Source organism: Saprolegnia parasitica (assembly GCF_000151545.1).
Source record: "Saprolegnia parasitica CBS 223.65 unplaced genomic scaffold supercont2.3, whole genome shotgun sequence".
NCBI classification, from domain to species: Eukaryota; Oomycota; class Saprolegniomycetes; order Saprolegniales; family Saprolegniaceae; genus Saprolegnia; species Saprolegnia parasitica.
In genome coordinates this window covers 476,513-490,335 of record NW_012156397.1, presented here as the reverse complement: position 1 = coordinate 490,335, position 13,823 = coordinate 476,513, and the positions used below count along the sequence as shown (strand labels likewise).

The 13,823-nt window shown below is 58.4% G+C and overlaps 6 protein-coding genes across 6 annotated transcripts; 3 read left to right on the top strand and 3 right to left on the bottom strand.

Moving 5' to 3' along the window:
- Positions 1-1,492: 1,492 nt before the first annotated feature.
- On the top strand, positions 1,493-1,933 carry SPRG_01412 (hypothetical protein; the record flags this gene model as incomplete). Its single annotated transcript, XM_012339629.1, has 2 exons — positions 1,493-1,558; positions 1,799-1,933. The coding sequence occupies 2 exons, from the start codon at positions 1,493-1,495 to the stop codon at positions 1,931-1,933; spliced, it is 201 nt and encodes a 66-aa protein (XP_012195019.1).
- Positions 1,934-4,414: 2,481 nt separating this feature from the next.
- SPRG_01411 (hypothetical protein) lies at positions 4,415-6,882 on the bottom strand (the record flags this gene model as incomplete). Its single annotated transcript, XM_012339628.1, has 4 exons — positions 4,415-5,632; positions 5,684-6,043; positions 6,095-6,682; positions 6,733-6,882. The coding sequence occupies 4 exons, from the start codon at positions 6,880-6,882 to the stop codon at positions 4,415-4,417; spliced, it is 2,316 nt and encodes a 771-aa protein (XP_012195018.1).
- A 207-nt stretch (positions 6,883-7,089) lies between these two features.
- Positions 7,090-8,483, bottom strand: SPRG_01410 (hypothetical protein). The gene is made up of 2 exons (XM_012339627.1): positions 8,300-8,483; positions 7,090-8,249 (listed from the first exon to the last, which is right to left on the bottom strand). Exons 1-2 carry the CDS (start codon positions 8,450-8,452, stop codon positions 7,122-7,124), a joined length of 1,281 nt encoding a protein of 426 aa, XP_012195017.1. The 5' UTR covers positions 8,453-8,483; the 3' UTR covers positions 7,090-7,121.
- A 1,031-nt stretch (positions 8,484-9,514) lies between these two features.
- SPRG_01409 (hypothetical protein) lies at positions 9,515-10,654 on the top strand. Its single transcript, XM_012339626.1, has one exon. The coding sequence runs from the start codon at positions 9,558-9,560 to the stop codon at positions 10,641-10,643; it is 1,086 nt and encodes a 361-aa protein (XP_012195016.1). The 5' UTR covers positions 9,515-9,557; the 3' UTR covers positions 10,644-10,654.
- A 304-nt stretch (positions 10,655-10,958) lies between these two features.
- On the top strand, positions 10,959-11,517 carry SPRG_01408 (hypothetical protein). The gene is made up of 4 exons (XM_012339625.1): positions 10,959-11,019; positions 11,071-11,169; positions 11,217-11,344; positions 11,392-11,517. Exons 1-4 carry the CDS (start codon positions 10,981-10,983, stop codon positions 11,483-11,485), a joined length of 360 nt encoding a protein of 119 aa, XP_012195015.1. The 5' UTR covers positions 10,959-10,980; the 3' UTR covers positions 11,486-11,517.
- Positions 11,518-11,846: 329 nt separating this feature from the next.
- Positions 11,847-13,295, bottom strand: SPRG_01407 (hypothetical protein). The gene is made up of 2 exons (XM_012339624.1): positions 12,781-13,295; positions 11,847-12,729 (listed from the first exon to the last, which is right to left on the bottom strand). The coding sequence occupies exons 1-2, from the start codon at positions 13,238-13,240 to the stop codon at positions 11,981-11,983; spliced, it is 1,209 nt and encodes a 402-aa protein (XP_012195014.1). The 5' UTR covers positions 13,241-13,295; the 3' UTR covers positions 11,847-11,980.
- Positions 13,296-13,823: the final 528 nt, after the last annotated feature.

The window sequence follows — 13,823 nt, the reverse complement described above, 5'->3', positions numbered from 1 at the left end:
GCGTCGGTTTTCAGGAAATTCGACATGCAATTTCGGTTGAAAATGCGTCGAAATTGCAAAAACCGAGGACGCCATCTCTATTTATTCATGTTAAAGAGTGTGTTGCATGTGGCCGAGGGAGGCAAAGTGCGCGCGATACCGCTGTGTGATGAGGCCTTGTTTCCCGTACAGTATTTCAGTAAAGCCAAAAAGCACACTATATCAAACAATTGTTTGCCGCTGTCATTTATTCTCGCTACAGAGCTCGCACGGCGACGTCACATAGCACTTTGGTCTCCCCAAAGTGTGGTCTAGCACTCTGGCAAGTATGGGCGATTTCATTTTCAAACTTCATTTTAGTCGATCCGCCGGCGCGGCGGGCCTGTGTTCACCAAAATATGGTTGTAAATGGCGAACGCCAAGAATAACCACCGGCGACGCCAGAAAGACGACGTCGAGGCTCCTCGGGCACCACTGACGCTGCTGCGTTGTGCTCAAGGAGGATCCATCAGCATTCTCTACGCATACGCCATGATAAGGTGTCGCTCGGCCGCAATGCAGCGTTCCTTGTCGGTCTCCCTCAACGCCAGGCCACAGCGTTTCAGCCAATCAGAGCGCCAAGACATTAGATTTGTGGCCAATCAGAGCGCCAATACGTTGGATTTGTGGCCAATCAGAGCGGCAAGGATTTCGCTCACGAGCCAATCGCCGGTGTTCTTGCCACAGTTCTCGAACCGATCATCGCCGCCAGCCCAGGCACGTGGTACGTGGCAAGCCGTGCGCAGGCCTCAGGCCGAGACGTTCACGCGACGTCGCTGCAGGTATAGCGCAACCTATCTATGTGTGACGAGCCACCTATTCGGCCCTTGGGCGGAGCCCTGGCCAATTTTTCGATGGTCTCTCTCGCACGTCGGCCACGGAATTGCCTCCAAGATGCGCTCCTCCAAGCCCAAGACCTGCGACGACGCTGGGAGCGATGGCGCGATATGCCTAGCATCATGACCACCGCGAAGTCATGCGCTTGCGCGTCCAGAATGGATAGCGCTCCAGCCACATTCGATCCGACGGCGCGTCCACGCACCGGTCGCTGCTGCCACACTCTACGTGTACGTACATCCCGTCAACGCTCGTATTATATATCAACGTCGAGCCTGCGTGCGGCTGCTCGCGCCGGCCGTCGCGCGCTGCACTCCTTTTCATTGCCATATCCTCGTATTCGTCCTTCGTGGCCGACAGCTCGCGGCCAACGTCGACACGCTCTACTGACGGCAGCAAGATACACGCAGATTGAGATACACGTCATTTTAATCCCCAAGCCCCATAGAGAGGCTGCTCCAACGCCTACGTAAGTAGAAACCCACGTCCTTCGCACACTACTTGAGCGCAGTTCTCAACTACCCTCTTAGCCAGTTAAGTCAGCGCAGGACACGCGCAGTTCGCGCGACTACACAACACGTGAGCGCGGTGCCTATCTCCAAGTGGCTGCAGTCGCCGGAGCGACGGAGCCACAGCAATGCGCGACAGCATCTTCTTCCGCATTCTTGCACCTCCCGAGTCGCGGAGCTTCTTGGCCCGGCGTGTCGCTTGCCTTGTGGAAGTGGCGTTGCTCCTCGAGTCGTGCAGCCTTCTGTGACAGCGTTTCGTTGGCCTTCTGAGCGGCTCCTTCGCTTTGGCGTCGTGTGCTCCGAGTCGCGCAGCCGCCTCGTCCGACGTCTCGCAGGCCTTCCGGGCGGCGCGCGCCTTAGCTTCGCCTGGCGATCGCCATGTGCACGGGAGCTCGGCGTTAGGGAGCTGTAAGTGTTGCGTTGGGTCGCATTAGGACGGCAAGATTCGCAGCGCGGTCATGACGAGCTGCCTCGCCAGGCTGGCGTGGGGGCCCAAGGCTGCCGTCGTGAGCCCGCGCGGGACGAAGAAGCATAGCCGCGCGTTCGTTCTCTCGTCAAAGACGCCGTAAGACATGCTGGAGAAGCTACTGCCTCCAGACACGCCTCGCACGCTCGTCGCAACTATCCTCTGCCGCATTCGCTTAGCGTCGATGTATAAGACAACCTAGTACAAACATTGTTGCGTACTGCTCGGAGCCGAACGCAGAGCTCACGTGGACATGGTGATATGACAGGCATGGAGGGCGGGAGGTGCGCTGCTTGCCTTCACCTGGATCAATATACACCTAGCCACAAACTATGAGATGGCACCTCGGGCCGACGCGAGCAGCCGAATCGGCCGCAGTAACCTTGCGGCATCGCCCTGCGACCTGGTCCAAGGACGTCCACGACAACCGTCCTTGGACTCGGTCTGCGGCGCTCGACCCGCGAATCTCGTAAATGAGCAATTTGCTGACAAGGTTTTACATGGGAAAGGATGTGGACATGGTAAAAGCATTGTTGATGTTTCTCCATCGCACTGGCTCGGATGCCTCTCCTAGGTTGCCTTTTGCTGCTTTGTACGAGTACAAGCAAAGATATCGATGCAGCCTCGTGGCGAGCGGCTAGAGTACGGTACGACTGCCACGTCATCAGAGCTTGTCGTACCGCAATTCTACCGTAAATGTAACCGTAAATACGATATGGATTGGCATGCTGTTCACAGTATGGACAGATCGAAGCGGGAAAGAGCATGGTCGAGCGTCATGGTCGCTAGCGGGTTGTGTTCAGTCTCGTACGCCCGCACAGCCATAGCCACGTAGCTGGGACATGTGTCCTGCCGGACCTCGTGGTCAATGGCCGCTCCGTGCACCTCTCGGAGTACCGCGCTGGTGACATGGCACCGGGCAATCTCCAGGCAGGAAACGTCCACGTCGACAAGGATGGCTGCCAGAGAAACGGTGCAGATCGAGTCGGTGGAAGCGCTCATGGGTTCTCGATTGCGCTCGCTCATCTCGTCGTCGCTGGGCACATGAGCCTCTCGTCGCTTCGGCAGCTTCGTGAGGCGCAAGGACATTCCGCTTGCGCACAACTTTTTATCGACACAGCATCAAACGGCAGCGCTTGTCCAAACAAGTGCCCGGTCGCTCCAATACGTCAATGAGGCGAGCACAAAGTGGATCCAAACACTTTGCCGTTTTGCTTTCTACGTGTAAAATACCCTTCCAACTTCCGAGCAACGATGGATGGTATGCCCGCATGTAGATCAAGCTCCCGTGCGTCGTTTGGGGGAAATTGGCAGCGATGCGTGACTCATAGAGAGGTATGAGACTTGTGCACGTCCAGAGCATTCAGCAGGTGAGCAGCAATTCATGAGATCGATGTTTGCTGTTGAACGATGTGTACAGCTGTGTGCCGGTACGATGACGTGTGACCTGCTACTTTTGTCTACGACGCCACTTGGCCCCTTGCGCGCCGTACCTCCGTGCGTGACGTGTCCTGCGGAGCAATATGCTTGGGCGAGAACCTGTGGTCGCGACGTACCTGATCAAAAGACCGTACACAGGAATTCTGGAAATTTCTCGGGATGAAAAAATGACATTGCTCCTTCTTTTTGTCGCGCGATTTTGGGCCAGAGATGCAAGATGTGCTTCAAGTTAAGGCGACTGGCCTCGTCTAAAAGCCCTGAAACAACTCTAAATAGGACATATCCTTGAATTATCTGCTCAGTCCCCATGCAGGCTGTGAGGCAATGACGTAGTAGTAGTGAGTAGACAAGGGTCTCAAGGAGCACTGACGTCGTATGCAAACGCTTAGGATGAATGCGCGACGCAGTACACATGTGCACACGTCAACGTCGCCGTTGATCGGCGTGCCCTACCCCAGTCAAGAGCACTTGCAAAGCCCCTGCTGTGTCCAGCCTCTCGCGTCATCCACTGACGACTGCCGTTGCCCATGCACGCGATTGCAAAGAAGGGAACGCATGCTGGCCTCACGTTGGTCTCATCGCTGTCGGGTTTAAAGCAGTGTGTAATCGTCACCACGCAGTAATGTGATGATGGGAGGAGCGACCGAATGAAAGTGCCGCGGGGTGGGTACGCTGTCTGCATCTGGAGGTATAACACTGCCATAACACTTGCTGCCGGTGGCATGACTCCACGTGCTGTGTCGCGAGGTATGCTCGCAACGACCTGTCTGGATGGGCCAGGCCGTCAACGTATATGCAGTGTTTATCACTTGAAGCGTCGGTGCTTTCGAGTCGTCGTCTATCGATTCGCTTCGCTCGATGCATTTGAGTCAAGGCTAGACGGTCTCAAAGGATCAGTCCATCGAGATGGGTACACTGCCGAGCATTACGCATACGTTGTCCGATCTGAGTCTCTGGCCTTTATCGCTCTCGTGTTGCCAACACCATTTGTGCTGTGAGTAGTGGGTGCGAGGATATCCTCGGATATTGTGCTTCAATGCCATAGAGATGGCCTTTCCTTCCCTCCAAGTTGATCGTGTCGATACGATTGTATGCGTTCTCTAAGGACACTTGTTATATACTAGTACTCTCCATGGCTTGCTACTCATCGCAAGACATAGGTCTCTTCGTCGTCTTCGCCGCTGCTACTGTGCTGTTGCTGCTTGGTTTCACGGGCGTCAGCGTTCAGCTTGGCCTCCATCCGGCGCGCGAGCTGGTCGAGCCGGTCGAGCTCGGCCGTGTGGTGCCCGAGCGTCTGAAACAGCACGCACTGCTGCGATGCCAGCGCCTGCTGTGTGTCGGTCGTTCGGCAGAGCAGCGCCATGATCATGGCTTCGAGGTTCGAGCCGTCGGACGTTGGCGCCGGTGCCTCGGCGACGACATCGGTCGGCGTCGACGTCGTCGGTGATGTTGTCGTCTCTTCGATGGCAGGGTGGACTTCTTCGTGCACCGTCTCTGGCACCGTGGGCAGCGGCGAGAGCTTCTTGCCCCAGACCTCCTTGCGGTCGTCAATGTTCTTCATCGCGACACTCGCGAGCTTCTCGAGCGTCGCAATGTCGCTAAACCCAAGCTGACGCGGCTCGTTGTCAAACACAAACACTGTGCCGATCGCTTGGCCGTTCGAGGTTACGATCGGCGTGCCGGCGTAAAACCGGACGCCGGCGGGGCCCGTCACGAGCGGGTTCATGACAAACCGTCGGTCGCGGAGCGCGTCGAGGACAATCATCGTATCGTGGGACACGATCGTGTGCGCACAGAACGCCACGTCACGCGGAATGACGTCCTGCGCGAGGCCCACGGACGCTTTGAACCATTGCCGGTCGTGGTCGATGAGCGAGACCGCGGCGATCGGGCACTTGAGCGCGTTGGACGCGAGCTCGCAGATAATGTCAAACACGTCTTCGCGCGGCGTGTCGAGGATCTCGTACGCGTGGAGCGCCGCGAGCCGGTCAAACTCGTTTGGGAGCGTCGGCGCTTTGGGCCATTGGCAGCCCCAGCTAAAGTCGAGCGGGTACGACCGGTTCATCTCGGGGTTGGAGCCGCGTCGGTACTCGGACGGCGGCCGCATCGCGACCGTACTTGGCTTGCGTGAAATCGACGGCGCCTCGGCCGAGCTCGCGCGGGACCGAACGACACGCGAGTTGGTCGTCGCGTTGGCATGGCCCGCTCCGGAAATGTACCGGCTCGCGGTCTCGGGCTCAAACCGCTTGGTCGTATTTGTCGAGCACGCTTGGCAGATGGGGGCGACTTGCCACTCGCCTTGGCGCGGGACGTCCGAGACGAGAATGTCAAAGAGACACATGAAGCAAAACGCTTCGCCGCACTAAGTCAATAAGCCGCCATAAGACAAGAAAGAGAGATGACGACGACGTACGAGGCGGCAGTGGTCCTTGCGCATAATGAAGCGAAATTTGTCGTGGCACGCGCGGCAATTGGACCGGTCTTTAAGCGAGACCCAGAGACTCTTCTTCATGAGGCGGTCGTACGGGATCACATGCGCGGCTTCGAGTCGCAAGACGCGGTGTTCGACTTGGTTCGTATTGGGCGGCGGGTAGTGCGGGTCGTGGAAGAGGCCCATGACCGCTTTCTGGAGCGCGCGGCAGTTGGAGAAATTGCCCTGGACCATGCTAATGTGGACGCACGTCCAACAGACCGTGACGTCAAACGACGACTGGCCGTCCGGTCGCAGTGCGAGCTGGTTGGTCGTGCAATGACTGCAGAATACTTCGCCACACTACAGAGGCAGCGTGAGGTGAGGAGAAGGGAGAGCTAGAGGAGGACGTACGGTCTGGCACTGGTACTTGTGTCGGAAGAGCGTGAACGACCGCTTGCAGCGGTCGCACTTGGAGCGTTTGCCTTTCGGTACAAACTCTTTGAGCAGATCTTCGGGGTACACGAAGAGCATTTTGGACGGCCATTTGGAGCCGCGGCCCGACTTGGCGACGCGTGTCGGGGCCTTGGACGCTTCAATCGGCGCGATCGCGTGGCTGCCATCGCCGTCGTCGGGTGCAGGCAGCAGTGCCGTGCTGCTTCGTAAGCTATCAAACGCAGATCGGCTCGCGAACGAGGCTTTTCGCTCGGGCGACCACGGTGACGGATTGCTGTCCGAGATGAGCGACGCGTTCCCGATCGAAAAGTGGTCTTGGTAGCTGCCTTGGTAGCTGTCGTGGTAGCTGTTGTGGTAGCTGCTTTGGTAATTGCTGTGGTAGCCCGCGTCGTCGTCGTCGCTCTCTTCCTTGAGGACGCCGCTGGTCGGGCCGAGGCGGTCGTCGGCCTTGTAGCACGGCGCACACACCATGGCAAAGTACCGCTCCGTCGGGTGGGCTGTCACGGGCACGTGGAAGAAGCACTTGCTGCACATGACCTCGCCGCACTAGAAGACGACGCGGATGAGGATGACAGAAGAAGATAGAGGAAGCGTACGAGCGCGCAGTTGTGCTTGTGCCGCAATATGTTAAACTTGCGCATGCACACATAGCACGTCAACGTGTCCTTCGTCGGGATGTACTCGGTCGGGTTGAGGAGGTCGCTCTTGAGGAGCGCGGGTCGCCGCCGGTCGTGCTCGTCCATCATCGCCATGCAGGACGTCGCGAAGGATAATAGTATGGTGCACCAAAGAAGTGGCCATATTACAGCGCCAACCATCGCCTCGCGGGGTGGATGATACCCTACACAGTACGTGCATTACTTCCCGCCGCCGTCGTCGCCTTTCTTGTTATAACACCGTCTCTAACGCCTCCATCACTCGACCCCAACGGCAATGTGCCCTTTAAGCATCGCTCGCGTCTCATCGAAACGTTGGGTACAAGGTATTAGTCTTTCGAGTCCAGCTTGGCCTCCATGCGCTTGACCGCGTCCGCTAACTTATCTATCTGTGCTGTGTGCTGGCCTAATGTCTGGAACATTGCGCCTTGCTGCGTCGCGAGCTGCTGCTGCGTCTCGGTCGTACGACAGAGCAGATCCATGAGCATCGTCTCGAGCTTGGGACCTGCGACCACTTGGCCGTCGCCGGGCCCGGCGTTTTGGACGACAAGGTCCTGCGTGTTCAAATTGGGTGTCGGTGGCGCGACCGTCATCGCACTCGGCGGCGGCGGTCCCTGCGTCGGTGTGGACACGGGCGTTGACACGGCGTTCTTGCGGTCTTCAATGTTTTTCATCGCGACGTTCGAGAGCTTCTCAAGCGTCGTGATGTCGCACGAGTGGCGCGGCTGCGTGTCAAACACAAAGACAGTGCCGAGGACAAAGCCCGACGGCGACACGATCGGCGACCCGGCGTAGAAGCGGATGTTGGCGCCGCCCGTGACCAGCGGGTTCTTGGCGAAGCGCTTGTCGAGGAGCGTATCGAGGACGACCATGGGCTCCTTGGAGATGATCGTGTGCGCGCAGAACGACACGTTGCGCGGAATCTCCGTCTGCGCGAGGCCCACGGACGCCTTGAACCACTGCCGGTCCTTGTCCATGAGCGAGACGACTGCGATCGGGCACTTGAGCGCGTTGGATGCGAGGTCGCAGATAATGTCAAACACGTCTTCTTGCGGCGTGTCGAGGATGTCAAAGCTGCGGACGGCCGCGAGACGCTCGTCTTCCTGCGGCAAGATCGGCGGCTTGGGCCATTGGTAGCCCCAGCTAAAGTCGAGCGGGTAGTCATACTCGCGGTTGCTACTGTCGGCGCTCGAGAAGTGGCGCTTGTCGTCCGTGGGCGAGTCGAGCCCGCGGTCCATCGTGCTGCCGCGGAGCCGGCTCTCGGACCGGATCGAGCCCGGGCGCGAGCGCGTGCTGGACGGCGCCGTCATGGACGACTCGCCCGTTGGGCGCGGCGCGGCCGGGCCGCCGAGCGCGAGAATGCACGACATGCACACCTTGACTTCCTGGAGGCCTTGGCGCTGCGGAATCTCGGCGAGCTTCTTGAGCGTGCAGCTCGAGCAGACCACTTCGCCACACTAATAGGCCATCGTTGCCATGAGCGTCGAGGCGACGAGGTGTCATGTACCATGCGGCAGTGGTGCTTGCGGCGAAAGTTGGAGAAGTTGCGCGTGCAGACGTGGCAGCGGAAGCGCTCCGTGTCCGGGATCCACTCGTCTTGGCTCACGAGCTGGTCGATCGTGATGACGTCCTGCTGCTGTTGCCGGCTGTTGCGAGCCATCGTCGCCTCCGCGGCCAGATCAAAAGTCCCGACTGCCGAAAAATAATAATATTTGAGACGGCCAATAATACCGAAACCGATGCCACCAGGGTTTATTCTATTAGCTTGATGTTTGTATGGATCGGGCCATCTGCGACATGCGCGCAGTAATGCGCCTGAGGATTGGCTGAAAACCGCCATCGAATGCACCAATCACGTCGCGCCAACCGCCGGCAGGGACATCGACAGTACACGCTGCTGCTGCGGATATAATACGCCATCTTCGAATCGAGTGTGTGCTGCACGGCTCGAAGGACTGGTTGACCCGAACGGCAAGTCGATATGTACGGTGTATTACTTGACGCGGAAACGTTCACAGTGGACTGACAGGACCGACGACACGCCGTCGCAGATGGCTCGACAACACAAATGTGTGGCCGTGCGTTGCGCGGCTTATTCGGCGGGCTTATTTTACTCATATTCCGTTTTGTTGGATCGGTTTGGAAAGAAAAGACATGGCGGTTCCGTACAAGATATATGTTGATATACGCTGCAGCGAGAGCGATGGGGTGTGTTCTGCATCCGACGCCGCCGATGCCGGTCACGTGGGAAAGGCCGTGAGGTCACGCTTGGTGTCCACTGGCAGCGCGGCGGCAGCGCAAAAAAAGTATCTTTGTTGATAGGGTGGAAAGCCGGATATACCAGAAAACTGTATCCGGCACATGTCACCATGCACACGTACGGGATGGATGCGCTCTCTCAGCTGTTGCCCGCGTGTGTCGGTAGACTGCGAGGGACACGAGCAGCGGACTCAAATAGTAAGTACACGCGTCGAGTGACTATTATTGAAAGTTTCGTCTACAGCACCTAGCAGCAGACAACTCTGGCAGGCGACACCGTCCAAGGCTGCATGTCTGATTGGCCAATATCGAAAAATATAGAGCCAATCTTTTTGCGCAGAGCTTGCCCACTCGCAAGCATTTCGTGTTTGTATGTGCATTGTAAGTACGGTTACCAATCGGGTATCTGTAAGTACGGTTACTGATCACGGTTTACAACCACCCACAGCGGCTTGCAATGAATCGCGTCCTCGGTGTCGACGCCGATCCAGCAGTCTTCCATTCCCATGTTGCTGCGCTTGATCACACTGCTGGTGGCCACGGCCGCTGCGCTGCATTCGCGCCACAGCAAGACGGCCGATTACACGCTGCCACCAGTGTTCACGCCAGCCTACTTGAAGGACGTCAGTCGCAACGTCGCTTGCCACAATGCCAGCGCGGGCTACGAGGCGACACTGCGTCCTGGCAACTACACCTCTAATGGGTTCTTTGACTGCTTTCGAACACGTGGCCAGATCGACGCCTTCTTGGCCACGCTCGTCGCGCAGAACCGTCGGCTACTGACGCCCATGCCGCTGGCGACGTCCATCCGCGGCGTGCCCATCCTCGCCTACAAGCTGTCGATCGCGCGCAACCACACGGCGCCATCCATCTATGTGCAGAGCATGATGCACGCACGCGAGTGGGTCGCGGGCTCGTCCAACCTCTATGCGCTTGCGTCGTTCCTCGACGACCTCACTGCCAATCGCACACCGCCCGCGCTCGCCAAGTACGACATGTACTTTGTACCGATCGTCAATGTCGATGGCTATGACAAGACATGGTCTGGCGACGACGATGGCGAGTCCCGCTACACGCGCAAGGACGCACACGAGGTCGACTTGAACCGCAACTTTCCCACGCTCGCCTTCAACCACGACCACGACAACATCGACTCGGAGGCCTACCCGGGCACGTCGCCGCTGAGCGAGCCCGAGTCCAAGGGCATCGCCGACTTTATCAGTGCGATCCCAATGGACGGCTTCTTTGACATCCACACGTACTCGGCGCTCGTGCTCTATCCGTTTGGTGACACGCTGGCGCCGCCGCGTGGCAACCGCTACAAGGTGCTCTCACAGCAAGTGGCCGACGCACTCAACAACGCGACAGGGATCACGTCGTACGAAGGCGTTCCTGCCTACGAGCTCTACCCGTGCTACGGCACGTTCATCGACTATGCCTACCGCAAGTACGAGAAGGCCGCGCTCACAGTTGAGATTGCCGGCAGCGACTTTGTTGAAAAGGTGGACCGTATTCGCCTGCACGGTGCTGCGATCTACGACGCCCAAAACGTGTTTGCGAGCGGTCTCGAGGCGTTTAACGCAAATCGATAAGATTATACCCATTGTTCGTGGGTGTTGGTGGGTCGTTCAACGTGCTTAAGGCCTTTGAACAGACCCTGAGGAAAGCGTCTGTGCAGAAAGAGCTTGTCGTGGGCTGCAAACCGGGGGCATGTACGCGTAGTGAAGCGTACGCTCTTTCAAGGTCTGCGCAAAGCAATCTGTGTCCAGTGCCGTTCCATGTCGATCGCTCATGCCGCCACGTCAGATCGAGTCCAGTGACACCAGTATCCTTTGGTGTCACTGGAATGGATTGGGACAAACGCCGTTTGTCCCATTGCGTCCGGATACACGAGGGCATCCGAATACGGTGCGATTGTTCGACGCAACGATGGCCGACAGCAAGGAGGACGAGAAGCGCATGCATGAGGTTGGTTCCGCTACCTGGCATGGATGATGGCGCTAAGCGTTAAGGATGTAGACCTTTGACATGCTGCCCAAGCTCATCGAGATCCTCAAGGATATCCTGGCGGCGGGGACGAGCCAAGAGGTGACTAGAGTCGGCGACGTCTCGGCCACGGTACGTCGGATTGCGTATTGTCGCCGTTGCCTCACGTCCTTGGCTAGTCGCTCATGCTCAAGGCGAAGTACGAGGAGGCCGCACGTGTCCTGGCGTCGCTTCCAGGCGTCGACATGAGCTTGGAAGCGCAGCAAGACGAGATCAAGAAGGCCAAGGAGCGTTTGCGTCAAAAGAGGCATGCATCCTCGGTAACCCAGAGCTGGCATCTCATGCATGGCATAGCGCGCTCATGGAGCTCTACAGCGAGACGCTCTTTCGCGGGACAGACGAGCCCCGCGCGCAGCTCAACGATGTCTTCTCGCGTCAGAATTTATAAACCAGACATGTGTCGATGCTGCTGCTTCCTCTCTCCGTCGTTTCGCCTCGCAAGGCCAAGTAACTTGACGACCGCTCGACAAGAACGGGCGCGCTAGGGCTCAGTTGATGGGCTAGACGGGTACACGCACATGGAAGGGCTGGCCTTTCTGTTCCAGCACGCAGCCACGCCATGACGCACGACGTCCTTACAGAGAATGAAGCGGCGCCACCCGCCCGCATACGCCTAGTACAGTACACTTATCAGAAGCCAAGGTTTAGGTTGCCACATCGGCGACCTTGTAAACGTCTACTCGCCGAGACCCCGACTACAAAAGCGGCCCAGTACCAGACGGAGTTTGCATTCTGCTTGCTGTTCTTATGCCTACTAAAAGCACAGCTATGTTACTTGGGATTTAACAACCGGCGCGGAAAGGTTAGCCCTCCCACGCCGAAACTACGTATGGTACAGTGGTCGAATGATTGAAGCTCGTAGGATCGAGGAAGACGCCGCTGCCTACGCATCGGGGTCGATTTGGCCGAGCGCGTCGGCGATCCGGAGGAGGCTAAACGTCTCGGCGCTCTCGAGGCCGTCCATGGACGAGCTGCGGGCGGTCGACTGAAAGCTGTGGCTCGACCGACCAGCGAGTGCAGCGAGGCGCGCGTCGTCGAGCGGCGTCTCCGCATCGCGCTCAAGGCACTTGGCGCACATCCGGATCTTCATGGGCCCGCGCGCGAGAGCAACAATGTGAATGGACGAGCAGCTGGCGCACACGACTTCGCCGCACGTCCGGCAGTGGTGTCGGCGGCGAAACGTGGTAAACTCGGCATCGCACTGCAAACAGCTCGGACGGTCGTCGTCCTTGACCCATTGCGACTCGGCAACGAGCGACTTGACGTGGGACGCTTGCAGCGTCCGAATCGCTGGCTGCAGCTGCGAGAGCATGTTCCAGACGACGCGGGCGCCCGCGGGCATGAGGCGCTTGTCGCTCGACTGGCACCGGCACGAGACGCGGAGTGACGTGGGCGAGACCTCTTCGACGACAAGACCGAGCTCCCACTGCATGCGCTTGTATTTGTTGACGTGGTAGAGTAGATTCGGCGTCGGGTGGTGCATGGGCTGCAGCGTCCAGACCAGCGTTCGGGCTGCCGCATTCGGCGGCCCCACAATGTGCGCGTACGACCGCATGCAAAAGCCCTTGTCCTTTGCGAGCACGGTCGATGACTTGAGTGCAAACCAATTCGTGGTCGAAAACACGGAAGCATCTAAAGAGCGAGCGTGAGAACGCGGTCAAGAAACACATTGCGCGCGCGTACCGATCGTGGACGACGAGAGGATCGCGCCGTCGACAAAGTCGTTGCCGTGCAAGAGCTTCATGGTCGCTCGAAACTCCGATGTCTGGCGCACGCAGAGCAGATTCTGAATGTCGTGGAGCGAGCAGCCTTCGAGGGTCTGGACGCCGTGGTACGTAAACACGGGTGGCGCGAGTGCCAATGTCGACGAGGAAGATCCGAGGGACGAGCAGTTGGACGTCGCCGAGACCATCGATGAGTCGCTCTCGGTGCCATCGACGCGCGGTCGCTTGGTGCGCTTCTTCTGAAAGAGCTGCAACGCGCCCTTTTCCTTGATCTTTTTCCACTCGTCCGTCGCCCGCGCGCGCGTGCACTCGTCGAGGTAGTAGTGGAGAATTCCGCGCACGTCGCGGGCAGCGTCCGTCGCACTCGCACTCGAGGCCGCCGACGACGTCGTGGGCGTGTGTTGGTGGCGCGGCAGCATCTTTTGCAATTGAGTTCTGCGCGAGACGGCCCTCTACGTCAAGCAGAAACCCATCTGGCGCGCTTCTATTCGCTGGCGCTGGTGTATAAACAAGTACCCAATACAAAAAAGCAGTGTAGTTTGGCGCGTCGAATGATGGTCCTTGAGATCGTCCGGCAATCTAATATTTGAAAATGCAATGTCGCGCGCCGGGATCTCGTCAGAAGAGCGCCGCCGCCGAGTCGCTATACCGCACGACTGTCGCATCGGTCGACAAAAACACGCTACTACAATGTGGACTCCAGCTATAGTACCGAGACGTAGTCTGCTGCGACTATTTATGCACGCAAGAAACAATCGTCAGCATCCCGTACAACGCGACACCAATCCGGCGCCTCTTTTTTGTGCACCCAACGATGGCGCGAGCGAATCTGGCGCCGCATCCCAATGGCTGCATAATCCCGACCGCGTCGACGGTGACGTAGGCGTCCAGAAGCGCTGCGGCGGTACATTCGTATCGCACTTCGTGTGACGGCAGCTGGCGGACGACTCCGCCACAGACTCCGCCACGCGTTCGACAGCAGCTTGGACCGCAGCCGCCATG

Excerpts from the sequence above, each read along its gene's own strand:
- SPRG_01408 (XM_012339625.1), top strand. The coding sequence starts at position 10,981 with ATGGCCGACAGCAAGGAGGACGAGAAGCGCATGCATGAG. Across the intron at positions 11,170-11,216 it reads TCGGCGACGTCTCGGCCACG|TCGCTCATGCTCAAGGCGAA; the intron begins GTACGTCGGATT and ends GTCCTTGGCTAG. Across the intron at positions 11,345-11,391 it reads GAGCGTTTGCGTCAAAAGAG|CGCGCTCATGGAGCTCTACA; the intron begins GCATGCATCCTC and ends TGCATGGCATAG.
- SPRG_01409 (XM_012339626.1), top strand. The coding sequence starts at position 9,558 with ATGTTGCTGCGCTTGATCACACTGCTGGTGGCCACGGCCGCTGCGCTG.
- SPRG_01407 (XM_012339624.1), bottom strand. The coding sequence starts at position 13,240 with ATGCTGCCGCGCCACCAACACACGCCCACGACGTCGTCGGCGGCCTCG. Across the intron at positions 12,730-12,780 it reads CCTCTCGTCGTCCACGATCG|ATGCTTCCGTGTTTTCGACC; the intron begins GTACGCGCGCGC and ends CTCGCTCTTTAG.
- SPRG_01410 (XM_012339627.1), bottom strand. The coding sequence starts at position 8,452 with ATGGCTCGCAACAGCCGGCAACAGCAGCAGGACGTCATCACGATCGAC. Across the intron at positions 8,250-8,299 it reads GCAAGCACCACTGCCGCATG|TGTGGCGAAGTGGTCTGCTC; the intron begins GTACATGACACC and ends ATGGCCTATTAG.